Here is a 14,075-nt window from a genome sequence, read left to right on the forward strand (position 1 = left end):
ATGAGCATATTCTTTTTGGTAAAGGTAAAGGTTCCCCTTGACAATTTTTGTCCAGTCGTGTTCAACTCTAGGGGGTGGTGCTCATCCCCATTTCCAAGCCATAGAGCCAGTGTTTTGTCCGAAGACAATCTTCCGTGGTCACATGGCCAGTGCGACTTAGACACGAACACTGTTACCTTCCCACCAAGGTGGTCCTTATTAATCTACTCGCATTTGCATGCTTTCGAACCGCTAGGTTGGCGGGAGCTGGGACAAGCGACGGGAGCTCACTCCATCACGTGGATTCAATCTTACGACTGCTTGGTCTTCTGACCCTGCAGCACAGAGGCTTCTGCGGTTTAGCCCACAGCGCCACCACTTTTTGACTCCTTGTCAAAGTGAAAGAATTTCTGCTATCCTACTGAGTACTGATATAGGACGCTGTCCTCTGCTTAGATAATTTGTTTTTCAATTAGACCTAAGCATCTCCTAGATTGAAAGCTGTCATATTTGGTGCTGAGAACACTGATGTTTAAGCAGAGTGGTGTTCATGAATACTGAAATCGGATATTTCCACAAGATTGAAACTTTAAACGTTACTTACCTGTGTACAGCAATGATGGGTGATTTAAGTCATATCATCTGCTTTTATTATAATAAGAGATGTGTTGGATGTTTATATCAAAAGGCCGGTGGTGTTTATATCAAATTAAGTTCCAAAAATAGTGTTCTACTGCATCAACACCATAAGATCTCTTGCAGAAGTGGAAGTTGAATTTTGAAAAGGGAACTTCTTATACTTTTGTAACGTAAATTGCAAGCTAAAATATTAAATATATGTCTCTACTGTCACACAAACTAAAACCCTTGGAGACAACTTGCCATCCTAGACATATGCACACAGTCAGTGTCAATGTTGGATTTCAACTCAAGAATTCAAGCCATGTTATGGCTTTTATATTATGTGACTAATGTTCCCTGGGGTCTACATATTTCATCCATCTCCTGTGGTTGCATATCTTTCAAATGAAAATATGCAGTGAGTGGAAAACCTGAAGACAGATATGCACATTCTGTGTCCCAAGAAACTGAGATGCCATGAAGATTGTGTACAGCTATCATAATCCAGAAAACCCTCATTTGGCATCTTTGAAATGTATGTTACTATTCCAGCATCTACTGCGGCCCTATCCAAAGGGTTATTGAATTTGTAGGTATTTCTTTCTTTAGCCATATCAGAGCATTGCACAATTTAAAATTGTGGACATATATAAAATATAGGTGAAATTAAAAATAAATTAAAATATTAAGATACTTAGACTGTTTTTGACCAGAAGTGGGCTACTTTAATAGCAATTATCATTAGCTAGATCTGCTTTTGCACATGGGACCTGGACATGAATTGCATTCACAAAAGCGCTGCATTGATTTCACAGTCACAGAAAATTTGCCCTCTAACAAAACAGCCCTATTTTACTTGATTATTCTTTGATCTTCCTACTTATTTTGAACTCTATTAACTGAAGCCCAGATCATCCAGCTAGAGTCTTGTCTTGGTGGAAGATATTCTTCAACATTCATGCATTCAGCAAGGTGTGTTGTTTATGTTCTCCACAGGTTTAGCCTAGTGCAATGCCAGCCAAATAATAAATCTTTTCTGGGGTGGGGGGAGTAGGTTTCAGGCAGCTAGTATTAATCCTACACAATTCATTTAGAGCTACATTCACTTGATTGGCATGTGCTGACTTATACCATATGACACTAGCACATTCTGGTGTGGAGTAAGATAAAGGTAAAGGTTCCCCTTGACATTTAGTCAGTTGTGTCTGACTCTAGGGGGTGGTGCTCATCCCCGTTTCCAAGCCGTAGAGCCAGCATTTGCCTGAAGACAGTTTCTGTTGTCACGTGGCCAGCACGACTTAGGCTTGGAACGCTGTTACCATCCCAACGAGGTGACATCTATTTATCTACTCACATTTGCATGCTTTCGAATTGCTAGGTTGGTGAGGAGCTGGGACAAAGTGACGGGAGCTCACTGCATCACGTGGATTCGATCTTATGACTGCTGGTCTTTCTGACCCTGCAGCACAGAGGCTTCTGCAGTTTAACCCGCAGCACCACCACATCCCTTTTTGCTGTGGAGTAGCACAACACAAAGCTGCTGTTCTTATTGTTTGTGGGTGTGCAACACAGTCTGACCCAGCCGGCTTCCTAAGTATGTTATTTCTGCCAGAATTTTCCCATTTGGTGTTTAGACTTTTATTTATTTATTTATTTATTTATTTATTTATTTATTTATTTATTTATTTATTTATTTATTTATTTATTTATTTATTTATTTATTTATTGCAGCTCAAAGTTCAATCCGGAGTACCATCCCAATACTTTAGGGTAAGGCAAAATCTTGCCTTCCCAGCTAACTCAAAGCTGCTTCTCTGTTCTTTAAGTAGAGTGCACAGACCTCTGCTTTTAAAGGGTTTGGTTTCAGTTGGTTGTTTTTATGCTATAAGGAAAGATGTTCTAATGGAGAGGGTAGCTGGTGCTTAGTGGCCTGAAATGTTTCCCTATGGATTGTCAAGACAAGACCATCTGCACAGATGAAACTCATGGAATATGGGAATGTTGGTTGATCATGTGTGTAAATGTTGAAAAGCAATAGTTCCAGGACACACCCCTGTGAAAGACAATTCCTTTGATTTCCCCAGTAACTATGCTTCCCTTAAAATTCAACAAAGAATGTCTGGTCTTGAAGTAGAACAGTGGCCATTTCTATTAGTTCGTGATCTTTAGTAAGGAGGTAGGGCTTTTTAAGCAGCAGTTGATGGTGAATAGTATCATATACTGTACCACTGTAAGGTTGACAAAGCTACCAATACAGATCAGCAAAAATTTCAAGCAGCTTATACATAGCCAGGCGTTTCCTGCTGTCATACCACATGGCTTCTCTCATGTTTGTTAAACATGACGATGCTTTAGACCTGGCATGGCTGAATAACAGTAGGAGTAAGAGTAAAGCAAGAATTCAAGTCTCTCATGAATTTTTCTTTAAAAAAACCCTGCCTAATTCATTATGATGCTAAATGAGGCAAATAAGGAAATCCAGGTACCTAAGTATTGAATTTGCCTAGCTCATAATCCTGCAGCAAAAAAGGGGAAAACAAATCCACTATATGTGTGTTGCATATTCTTCAACAAGATTCTTCTTTGCAAAGAGTCAGCCTACTAACGAAAGTACACAAGATGGCTGTAGGTGGGGCATCTTTCAAGGATGCTTTCCAAAGCCGGTTCTTGAGTACCTTCTTTACATATTACACATTTTTCATAAATAAATATGAACGACAGTCTCTGATAATCACTTCCTCCACATTAATTTTTAATCAATGAAGATTTTGAGCAAGGAAAGAAAATCACATGGTGACATTATAGTCTTCAGTACTTTTGATTTCACCTCTTGGTTAAAGGTACTCTGCTGATTATTGAAATGTTAAAGGCTGCTTTGCTTAAGATGAATTTTCAGTATCCATTGGCTTCCCATCCTCTTCCTGAGATAAACCTGTCAATCATGTCTAAAGATCTTTCAGGTTGGTCATAAGGCAAGATATGTCCTCCACCTCGAACAACCACCTAAATAAAAATAAAGTAGAAATAGCTTGAAAAAGAAGAAATAATACCTCAGACATAATAAATATTGTCCTGATAAATACTATGAAGAATTAAATCAGTGATGTTCTGGCTCCATGCCACATGGCAGGCAACTGGTACAACCCAACATTTTTAGACTACAACTCCCATGAGTTCCAGCTCAGTACTAGGCCAAAGATATCATGTGTTGGTAGTACTCCTAAAGACTGGTTCCGATCTCATCATACCCACATGGACTGTGAAGCTACATTCAACACTGAAAAAATAGAATAGAAAAGAAAAAACACAGCAGAATAACAATTTTCCCCTCAGAACATTTCAAGTTGGATCTCTAATGACAGCTACAAATCAAACCAACCAACGCTCTCCTTTGGACCAGAAGGAGTCAAACACTGCAAAATGTGACTTTGGTCATTTGATAGAGAGTAAGTCTAGCAACTAGTGCTGTATCAAAAATGTATCCCATGATACTTTCAATAATTCTCTTTCTGCTTGATACAAACAAAATTATTTTTAAAAACAATTTTCAAAAGAGAAGAAATTTTGAATGAATTCTCATGGATGACCCTTTGGGATTCTTGTGCCTACTAAAGAAGCAGCTGAGGATACATACAAACCTACTGTCTTTTATTGTACCATCATCTCTGTAGGAGGCCTTCTCAATTTCCCACACTTAAAGTCCAGAGGAAGACACTTTAAAGTCACAGGACCTTTTTTAACGTGGAAGGGTGGGAAGCCAGGGAAGCGGGATAAGGGCAGAGATATGCAAATACAGTAGAAAGAAAAACAAAAAGATACGCAACACCCTTGGATACCTTTCAATGCCATCGTCAGGTGAAAAATCAATGAAAACAAATCTGCAAGGGCCCCAAGAATGAGGCATAAAAATAGAAGTGTCTGGGTGACAAATTATGGCACACAGCACCAGTTGCTTAATTTTAATGCTTAATGTTTGCTCCATTCTAATGGTTTAATGGTTTGTATGGCAGGGCTGGTTAATATTTCATTATTTTTTGCTGAATGTGATTTTATTGGCTTTTATTCTTTCAAAAATTTGTAAGCTGCCTTTAGCACTATTTTCCAGTGAAAAGGTGGGGTATAAATCAAATAAATAAATAAATACATAGTTTCACCTTCTTCCCGAATCTGAACAAAATATTGCCTTTGCTCATAACCTGGGCTTATATGAAAGGAGCTGTATTGTAGTCATTACAGATAGGTTTGGTGCAGTGTGGAAGACTGGGCCCACAGGTGTTGCATGGACACCCTGGATTCCACACCCCGCCTCCTCCCATGTGTGCCCCATAAGAAGCAGTGCTGCAGGCTTCCCTGCTCAGCCTTTTCCTCTGAGTGGGTGTCCATGGGAGGAGGCGGGGACTGGAAACTGGGGCAACCAAGTAACACCTGCAAACCACACAGAACCACCAAACCCCAATAGGTGCCCATCTCTAGTAGTCATCTGTCTCAAGGCAGACAAAATGTAGCTACAATAACTCCCCCCAAAGCTAAGACATGGAAGCCTCCAGATGCACCCAGATGCTGAACCCTAAAGAATCCTGAAGAATATCAAATAGCGCTGAAGCAAAATTTCTCAGAAGACATATCTGGAGAAATATACAGAGATTTTCTTTTGTTTCTTACTTCCCTAGCAAAAAAAGAGGCCATTTTGCAGAATAAGTTCTAAAGCTTCAACAAAAAAGTGAAGCAGAACAATTTGCAAAGTTTCACCACCACCATGTCCTAAAATGAATAGGCAAAGGGCTTTGTGGAGGAAGAAAATTATGGACAACCTGGCAACACAGCGGCTCTTGCTACGACATCCAGTGGCATTACAAAAAGCAAAAATGCATGGAAGAAAAAAAAGGGGGGAACTGTGTTACAATCCTTACTAATGATTTACTCTAGTCTATGCATCTGTGGGAAGCTGTGTCATCATGCATGTGAAATAACAAATCTGAGTTCAAACATTTACTTGATACCCATCAATCACAGTGACAGATAATCTCTCCTCCTTATCACAACAATACACCCACAACAGGACATACTAATCACCTATCTCCTGAAAAAGACAAAAGCCCATCTCACAGCCATGAATACTCCACTCCCAAGCAAACTACACCAGAGAACAGAGTGCTGTCCTCTGAAAATGCCAGCCACAGAGACAGGCGAAACGTTTGGAAGAACAACCTTCAGAACATGGCCAAAGAGCCCGAAAAACCCACAACTACCATTTACTTGCATTCATTGGTTTTTTTAAAAGTATGCTTAACACCTTGAAAAGATAAGCTGCTGTTAAAACAATCAGTTTCTAAGTTCAGGATGTAACATGTAGCTTCCCTCTATGCTCATGGATCCCACTAAACTCCATGAAATAGTGACTGAAATCCCATTGCTTAGTGTAGTAAGAGTAGGTCCCAGGAAATTGGGAGGTCCCATAGGCTTCAATGATTCAAACGGGTCTACTTGAGTTGCGACTTTTTTCACAATGTGCCACTAGAGCAGGCCTATTTGAACCAATGAAACTTGTGGTTCAAATCCCCACTGGATCAATGGGCCTCCTCTTGTATGACTTGCTATGTTAAGCAACAGGATTCCAGCCAAAGTGTTAATATCTTTTATACAGAAAATCTCCTTTCCAATACACCTGTTTTCTTATAGTACAGTGGACCCTCTACTTACGGAACTGATCTGTATTGGAACTGTGACTGCAGGTCAAAAAGTCTGTAGGTCGAGTCTCCATTGACCTACAATGCACCGAAAACCGATTAATCCATAACCAACCGTTTTTGTTCCATTTTTGTTCCATTTTGGTTTGCTTCTGGTCTGTAGGTCAATTCTCCGGCTGCAAGTCGAACCTAAATTTTGCAGCCAGAGAAGTCTGTAACTCGAAAAGTCTGTAAGTCGAACCGTCTGTAAGTCGAGGGTCCACTGTATGCTTGGAAATAGCAGAGGAACATTCATTTGGTCATATTCTGCTTTGCTAATTTAATAATTTGGACCACTACCATCTACTGTAACTCCACAGGATCTCTGGCAGAGGGCTTTCTTTCCCATCACTTGCTATCCTATCTCTTTAGTGGCTGGGGACCGAGAATGAGATTTTCTTTGAGCTGTGGTCCCTTCTCCATATGATGTTACTAGAAACAGGACCAGCCACACTGTTAATATCTCATTTACTGAGTGAGTGGGGAGTGAGTGAGGGAATCAAAAAGGCTGTAACCAACCTGCAGTTTGCACCAGCAAAATAAATCACAGTATTACAGTGGTGCCTTGATTTACAACCATAATCCGTTCCAGAAGATGGGCGTAACTCAAAATGGTCATAAGTCGAACCACCATTTCCCATAGGAATGCATTGGAATGCGATTAATATGTTTCAGACAAAAATAATAATCTCTATCTCTATCTCTCTCACACACACAAACACACAAACAACACTCCAAGCCCCATCGGAACACCATAGGGCTGGTGAAAAAAATCAAACACACCACACACCCCACATCCAGCTCCACTGGAACACGATGGGGTTGGGGGGGAAGTCAACCTCCACACAGACAGACCCATCTGAACATGATGGGGCTGGGGAAAAATTAACCCCCCCCCCACAAACACAGCCAGCCCCATGGGAGCACCATGGGGCTAGGGGGAAAAAGCAAAATCACACACACACCCCACAGCCAGCTCCATCGGAATGCGATGGGGCTGGGGGAAAACACATACTAAAAAAAAAATCACAGCACAGAAACATAACCCCCCCCCAACTCAAACCCACCCTGTAATCCCTGCAAAACCATGTAAATGTACTCACCCAGAAGCAGAAAGCAGCACCAGGCAGTCCAAAGCCTCTCTGCAAACGCGTGCACACTAACTGGTGGGGCGAAAGAGCTACAAAGAAGCTCTTCGCCGACCAAAGGTTAGTCCTGTAATTTAAATTCCCCCACCTTTTCCCCCACCTTTTTTCTGATCATAACTCAAAGCTCCGGCCACAAGTCAAAGCAAAATTTTGCGGCTGGAGCTGGTCGCAACTCGAAATGGCCGTATGTCGGGATGTTTGTAAGTCGAGGCACCACTGCACCTTGAATATTGCTTTACTTTTAAGGCATGTTTGATAGTACAGACAATTCTGTTTATTTTCCACAGTTAGCATAATTTATTTATGGATGGATCCAAAGGCAGACGTATTGAACTAAAAAGGGATGGAAATGTGAGAACAGGGAAATGGCCAAATGCAGGAGGCCCTCAGCTTCAGCTAGGAAAGCACATCCTTTCCAGGGTGAGAATGAGTTCAGGCTTCATGCCTAATAATCTACTGCTGGTCTTTCCCCTCACAGGAACCAGATGTGGCCATTTCTTGAAGAAGTGCTATGTACACTGAATGTTGTTAACTGGCTTCAAACCACAGCCCCCACCACACTCGTTTTATTTAGGCTTTGCTGGAACCACAAGCACCAACAGTCACACTTTATGTCCTTCTGCACAGTCCTCCTCTCCTTGATCCAATGACTGCCATGCTTAAACACTACTACATGCTCGGGGGAGGCCTCCAATACTATTCCAGGCTCCAATCAAAACTGCAAGGATTGAAGTCACCAACACACACAAAGGCTGCTTCAGTAAACAGCTGCATCTCTCTTCCTTGTCCACCTCACTTCAAAAGGATCACACTGTATTGGTGGTGGGGCTGGGGGGGTATTGTCGGGAATTAGCCAGCTAAGCTCACAGGGCTCAGTTCCAAGTGGCATTCGTACACATGCACAAAATTAATAGAACAGTACAGAGATTTTGCTTACATTACAGGGACCCAAGCTTCCTCTCTGACCTCTGTGTTTAAAAATAAAGAAGGGCAGCGGCTGTAGGATGTCAACATCCATGGCTTTTCATGAGTTCAAAAGGAAACTAATCTCTTTTAACCAAGTTTGCATCTTCTGGCCAGATGCAGTCACTGTGCCATAAATGTAAATCTGTTTTGTTTGAAAGATCACAGTATATATAAACAAATGTTTTCTGAATTCTGGGGAGAAAAAAATTGAATCCATAGAAATTATCTGATCAGTTTTTTCCCCCAGACATATATATACTCCAAATTTATCTACTGAGACCAACAGCTAAATAGATGTTTGTTTAAGTCTGATAAAACATCTCTTAGAACCGAAGCACCTTTCAAGACTTGGCCTGTTTTTAGCTTTGATTCAAATCAGTATTAAAATAAACACTAATATCCTTGGGGTTTGGAAGCAATGAGAGGTTAATATGCTGTCATTAGAACTGAAACAATTAGAGACAGGAACTACTGACCTATGACCATTGTTGGTTGGACTATTCTGGGAGTTACAGTCCAAACAAAGTAACTTTCCCCAAAAAATGAGCAAAAGCCATAGCCCTCCTCCTGTCTTTCCCATATAATCAGGAGGAGAAATACATTATGATGTAGCTTCATTGTGTTTGGATAGCTAAGTGGTTTAGGCATCTAGCTGCAGAGTTAGAGGTTGGGAGTTTGATTCCTCCACTGTGCCTCCTTGACGGGCTGGACTCAGTGATCTATAAGGTTCGTTCTGGCTCTGCCGTTCTAAAATGATGACAATGATGAAAACAACAATGACTATTTCTTTGGATGCAAGAATCAGGATGTAAATTCTAGCCAATTGCTAAACAAGCCAGCTAGAAACATTGGCTTGTTTAGCAAGCCATCATTTACCTTAAACTGCAATTCCTGATCTGCAAGCAGAAACCAGGGTTTGGCTGAAGCAAAACAAAATCCTGATTTATTCCTCCTCTAAGCTTAGGGGAGAGCTCCCTGTACAAGCTTAGGGTGAGCTTCTTTTAGTGAAATTGAGTGGGTGGGTGGTTACATAATTTAGTAAGGCATAGAAACAGAGTAGCCAGTCAAATCCCTTGTTCAAAAAAACTCTTGATTAAAATCCTGTTTAATTCCTTGCCTTACCTGATAGAAGTCACCTGCCTGGCGCACATAGCCAGCTACCTCTAGATCTTTAGCATTTATTTTCCATACAACTCTTCTGGCATTCTTGTATTCATCTACTCTGGACCATGGCACAGTTGGGAGAAATCGTTCTGTCAGCGGGGTTGCAACGATAATATCAAGTTGTCCGTTGTATAAGAGAACCTAGAAAATGTACACAAATCAATATTATAAAGTTCAGAAGAATAAAGCCTTGGAAGTCTCTCTGGCTCTAGCATCCACTCTGATCATAGACACCTTGCATACTAAAGTGTGGTGAACAGGGTATTTTTCATTTGGTGTATCCTCGTGAAGGAAACTGGTCTAGGAGACTGAAATCTAAAGCTTGAAACAAGCAAACAAAACCCTGAATGATATTTTCTCTTTCTGAAATGTGCAATTTCTGACTGTGACAATGAGAGGTGTCCTGAAGCATACCTCCCATCTTCTCATCTTCATTCAGGCACAATGGAGAGGGGCCCAAAATTACAGTCATTTAAACAGGAGTCTGATCTTCAAACATATATTTTTTCTGCAGGGAGGTGCTGGAGTTGGAGTTGAAAGAGCCTGCATCATCTAGACGTTGGGCAGCTGCCTGCTGATATTGGCATCCCCGCCCACTTCCTACCATTGCATCTTTTAGTCACATCTCCTTCTTCCCATCCAGCAGTGTAACAGAAACTGCACTGCTCTCACTCTCAATTGGCTTCGTTTCCACTCAGAGATATTGCTAAAAGGTCAAACGTGATTGGTGTGTGAGATCATCACATTCACAAAGGCCAGAAAGAGGCAGTGGCGGGGGCGGGGGGGGGAGAGAATCTGTTGCTTGCCTCCAAAATAATCAGGCCTTTGCATTTCCACTCAAAGAGAATGTTCCCAATCATTCCCCTGTAAAATTAGAGCCCTCTGTAACCCAAGCTTACAATCATTTTCTTGTTGCTTGCAAGGGGTGTTAGTTTGATGAATCCCCAAAAACATAGTTTCATGACAGGATCTAGTGTTTCAAACCTGTAGTCATCTCATCATTCTAATACACAATGCAGACACAAAGAAGGAGCTAAACACGATGCCATCCAGTAACATTCCCTGTGGACAAAATGTGAGGCACTAATTTTTGCTTGTTAAGGGTGGGAGAGTGGAGAGAGACAGGAACCAGCAGAGGGATGCAAGCTAGGGGGCAGAAAATGAACCCATTCACAGTCCTACAGTGAACTGAATATATTTCAGCTGGACTGAAGCAATCCTGAACATTCTGAGAAGTGGCCTGCTTTGTTGTACCTCTTCCATTTTTCAAATTTTTGCCTCCAAAGCTCAATGGAAATCAGCCTTTGAAGTAGTAGTGGCATGAAATATAGACCAAAAATGGCAACAGATGCACTGTTGTACTGGTTGGAAAAGTGTTTTAAAAACCCCCAAACAAACACTTTTGTGTAGTGACTACACTGCAGTCTTTCATGGAATACTTTATATCCTATAAAAGACTTTTTGTTTTGAGAGCACTTGGCATGGCTTTAGATTCTCTCCATACATAAAGATCTCCATACACAGCCAAAATCAGAATGCATAGATGTGGTGGCAAGGCTTACACCATTAAGTTTTACATGGGAAGCAGAAGCACCACAATATAACTCACAGATTATTCTGGTAGATTTTGCTCTATATTTTCAAACCAGTAATAATCATAACCACAATCACAATCATAATCTCTACACCAGTGTATTCCACTAAAATCAATAATGCATAAACATACAACACAACATTTAACAAAAACCTTGATATTAATAAGAACTTTAGACTTATGTATTCTAACAAAACTGAAAGTAAAACTAAAGGGAAAATTCTGTAAGCGTGTATTTTGCCTTAAAGACATCATAAAAGGCACCACCATCCATTTAAACGCCTCCGCTCAGGCAGCCAGTCATTCAGGGAAAGCTTGCCTGAAGATGAAGGTCTTTGCCTGCTTGCGGAAGGAAGCAACAATGGGGCCAGCCTGGCCTCTTGTTGGAGCAAGTTCCAAAGTCTGGGAATGGCAACAGAGAAGTCCCTCTCCTCTGTCTCTACCAAACAACATCTGTGAAGTGGCAGGAATGAGAGAATGGCAAATGGAGTATGGCTCTCACACGGTGAATTAATTTCTTCAAATAAATAGGTCTAATCCAAGAAAACAGTATGTCACAAAAAAAATAAACTTTTACAAATTGCTAATGCACAGGAAGGGATGTGGTGGCGCTGTGGGCTAAACCGCAGAAACCTGTGCTGCAGGGTCAGAAGACCGGCAGTCGTAAGATCGAATCCACGCGACGGAGTGAGCTCCCGTCGCTTGTCCCAGCTCCCGCCAACCTAGTGGTTCGAAAGCATGCAAATGCAAGTAGATAAATAGGGACCATCTCGGTGGGAAGGTAACAGTGTTCCGTGTCTAAGTCGCACTGGCCATGTGACCATGAAAGATTGTCTTCGGACAAACGCTGGCTCTATGGCTTGGAAATGGGGATGAGCACCGCCCCCTAGAATCGAACACGACTGGACAAAAATTGTCAAGGAGAACCTTTACCTTTACCTTTTAATGCACAGGAACAGTTTCCAGTGGTGGACAATCATCTCCAATGTTGAACAAAAATGTAAATTCAAATTCTTTAATTCATTTCTTATGGTGCATATTACAACTTTTACTAGCTACAGAATTGCTATATTCCAGTCTTCTTTTATTGATCCAAAATCAGGTTACAGCAAAATATTTGGCGGATAAAGTATCAAGACTATTCTGAATGTTCTTAAATTTATGAAGAAGTGGGTGGGTGGCATCTCACTTACTCTATAGTTGTCCATCAGGATAGCCAACCATGGCTTTATTGACTTCATCACATCCTCAAGCAAATGCTTCTCAACTACAGAGCCGTCATGGAAGGTCAGGTTTCCAACATGGATAGATTTCCTCACCTCTGTCAAGGCTAACAGCTGTCCAAAATATCCCTGATCTGCAGGCTCCTGGAACGAGAAAAAGAAGAAATGACTTCATGAAGCCAGCATAAGAAAGAAGTACATCCAAACTATCAGTCCGCACTACAGAGATTTCTTTTCCACTCCAACACTTACCACGCCAATAAGGATTATGTTAGCTGACCCTTGCAGATTCATGTTAAAAGCTGAAATAATGAAGCAATTTAACATGTTCAAACCTATTAGTGTTATAGAGGAAAACCCCAGTGGGTCAGGTCCTGAAAACTCATGGCATTTATAAGAGATCAGAAGAGAAAGACAAGGAATCCATTCTTTACATTTAATGTAAATACAATCTGTCTGGAGCCGTGTCCCATGCAGGCAACATGACAGCTAGTTTTAATCATGACAAACTTCAGTGAACACTCTATTGTCAATACGAATGCAAGAGGGGAAAAAAAGAAAAGCTTTCTCGACCAGGCCACTACAGTACTGGATTCCAACACTGTATAAACTGGATTTGAAGGCATCAGCTCTACCCTATGGTTGGCCCTCAGCACCTTGCATGCTGCTTCTGAAAATGGAATTTCCATGTATTTATCGCAGCCAATAGGAATAAGCAGCCTGCCTGATAATCACTGATTAGCATGTCTGCTTGTGTGACCTTTTACTGCAACATCCTTCACCCATAGAACTGGGACTAGAGATCCCTCGTGAAATTGTTCTCTTTGCTTAAATGTTAAGAGCTATCAGTTCTCGAAGAACCATAAACAGACCTCCTGGTCTCCACTAAAAACTAAGTTGCATGACTTCACTTTCTCTAGCTAAACAAGGCTTATCTAGCAGGCAGAAAGGGGTACAGAGGCAGATGTAACCCATAGAAATAATCTGCACTGCAGCAGGTGCAGAAGATTTCCTTCATTTCTGGACCTGGCCAAGGTCTTAAGCATGCAATTAGCTTTGAGGAACACAGAGAGAGAGAGATTGAGAGGATACAATTGTTGTCACCACCTCCCCTAATAGCATTTGAAACAGCCGTAGCCCATGGAACCACTGCAAACCTTTGTTGTACTTTTGTAGTATACAGTGGTGCCTTGACTTACGAACGCCCCTACCTATGAACATTTCGACTTACGAACAGCTCCGCTTGCAAATGTTCGCTTCGACTTGGGAGCGGAGCTTTGACGTAAGAACAGAAAAAGGCAGAGGGGAAAGGTGGGAAATTCAAACCGTTGGTGGCGAAGAGGCTGCTTCTTTGTAGCTCTTTCACCCCAAACGGTTAGAGCAAGAGGTCAGGGAACTTTTTTACTCCTACAGCGCAAGAGGAGGAAGGAGAGGCGTGGGTGGTTTTTTTTCCAGTCCCAGTGTGGGGATTGCTTGCTGTTTATTTTTGGGTTGGTTTTTTGCAGCCTTTGGGGCTTGCTCTGTATATTTTTGGTTGTTGTTTCCTTTTAAAGCCCCAGCGTCTTCTGATGGGGCTTTCTGTGTGCTTTATTTTTTGGGAGGGTATTTTTTTGAAATGCTGGAACGGATTAATCGCGTTCCCTGCATTTCAATG

General features: G+C 41.4%; 1 protein-coding gene across 4 annotated transcripts in view; it reads right to left on the bottom strand.

Moving 5' to 3' along the window:
• Positions 1 to 3,331: 3,331 nt before the first annotated feature.
• CPVL (carboxypeptidase vitellogenic like) overlaps positions 3,332 to 14,075 on the bottom strand; it is a 41,641-nt gene continuing 30,897 nt past the window's right edge. For all 4 annotated transcript variants that reach the window (XM_020780446.3, XM_020780435.3, XM_020780453.3 and 1 more), the window contains exons 11-13: positions 12,392 to 12,565; positions 9,563 to 9,745; positions 3,332 to 3,603 (exon numbers count right to left, since the gene is read on the bottom strand). In XM_020780446.3, coding sequence (XP_020636105.3) covers positions 3,493 to 3,603; positions 9,563 to 9,745; positions 12,392 to 12,565 — 468 coding nt within the window. In that variant the 3' untranslated portion in view covers positions 3,332 to 3,492. The remainder of the gene's footprint in view (positions 3,604 to 9,562; positions 9,746 to 12,391; positions 12,566 to 14,075) is intronic.

The sequence above is a fragment of the Pogona vitticeps genome, chromosome 6, assembly GCF_051106095.1.
Source record: "Pogona vitticeps strain Pit_001003342236 chromosome 6, PviZW2.1, whole genome shotgun sequence".
NCBI lineage: Eukaryota > Metazoa > Chordata > Lepidosauria > Squamata > Agamidae > Pogona > Pogona vitticeps.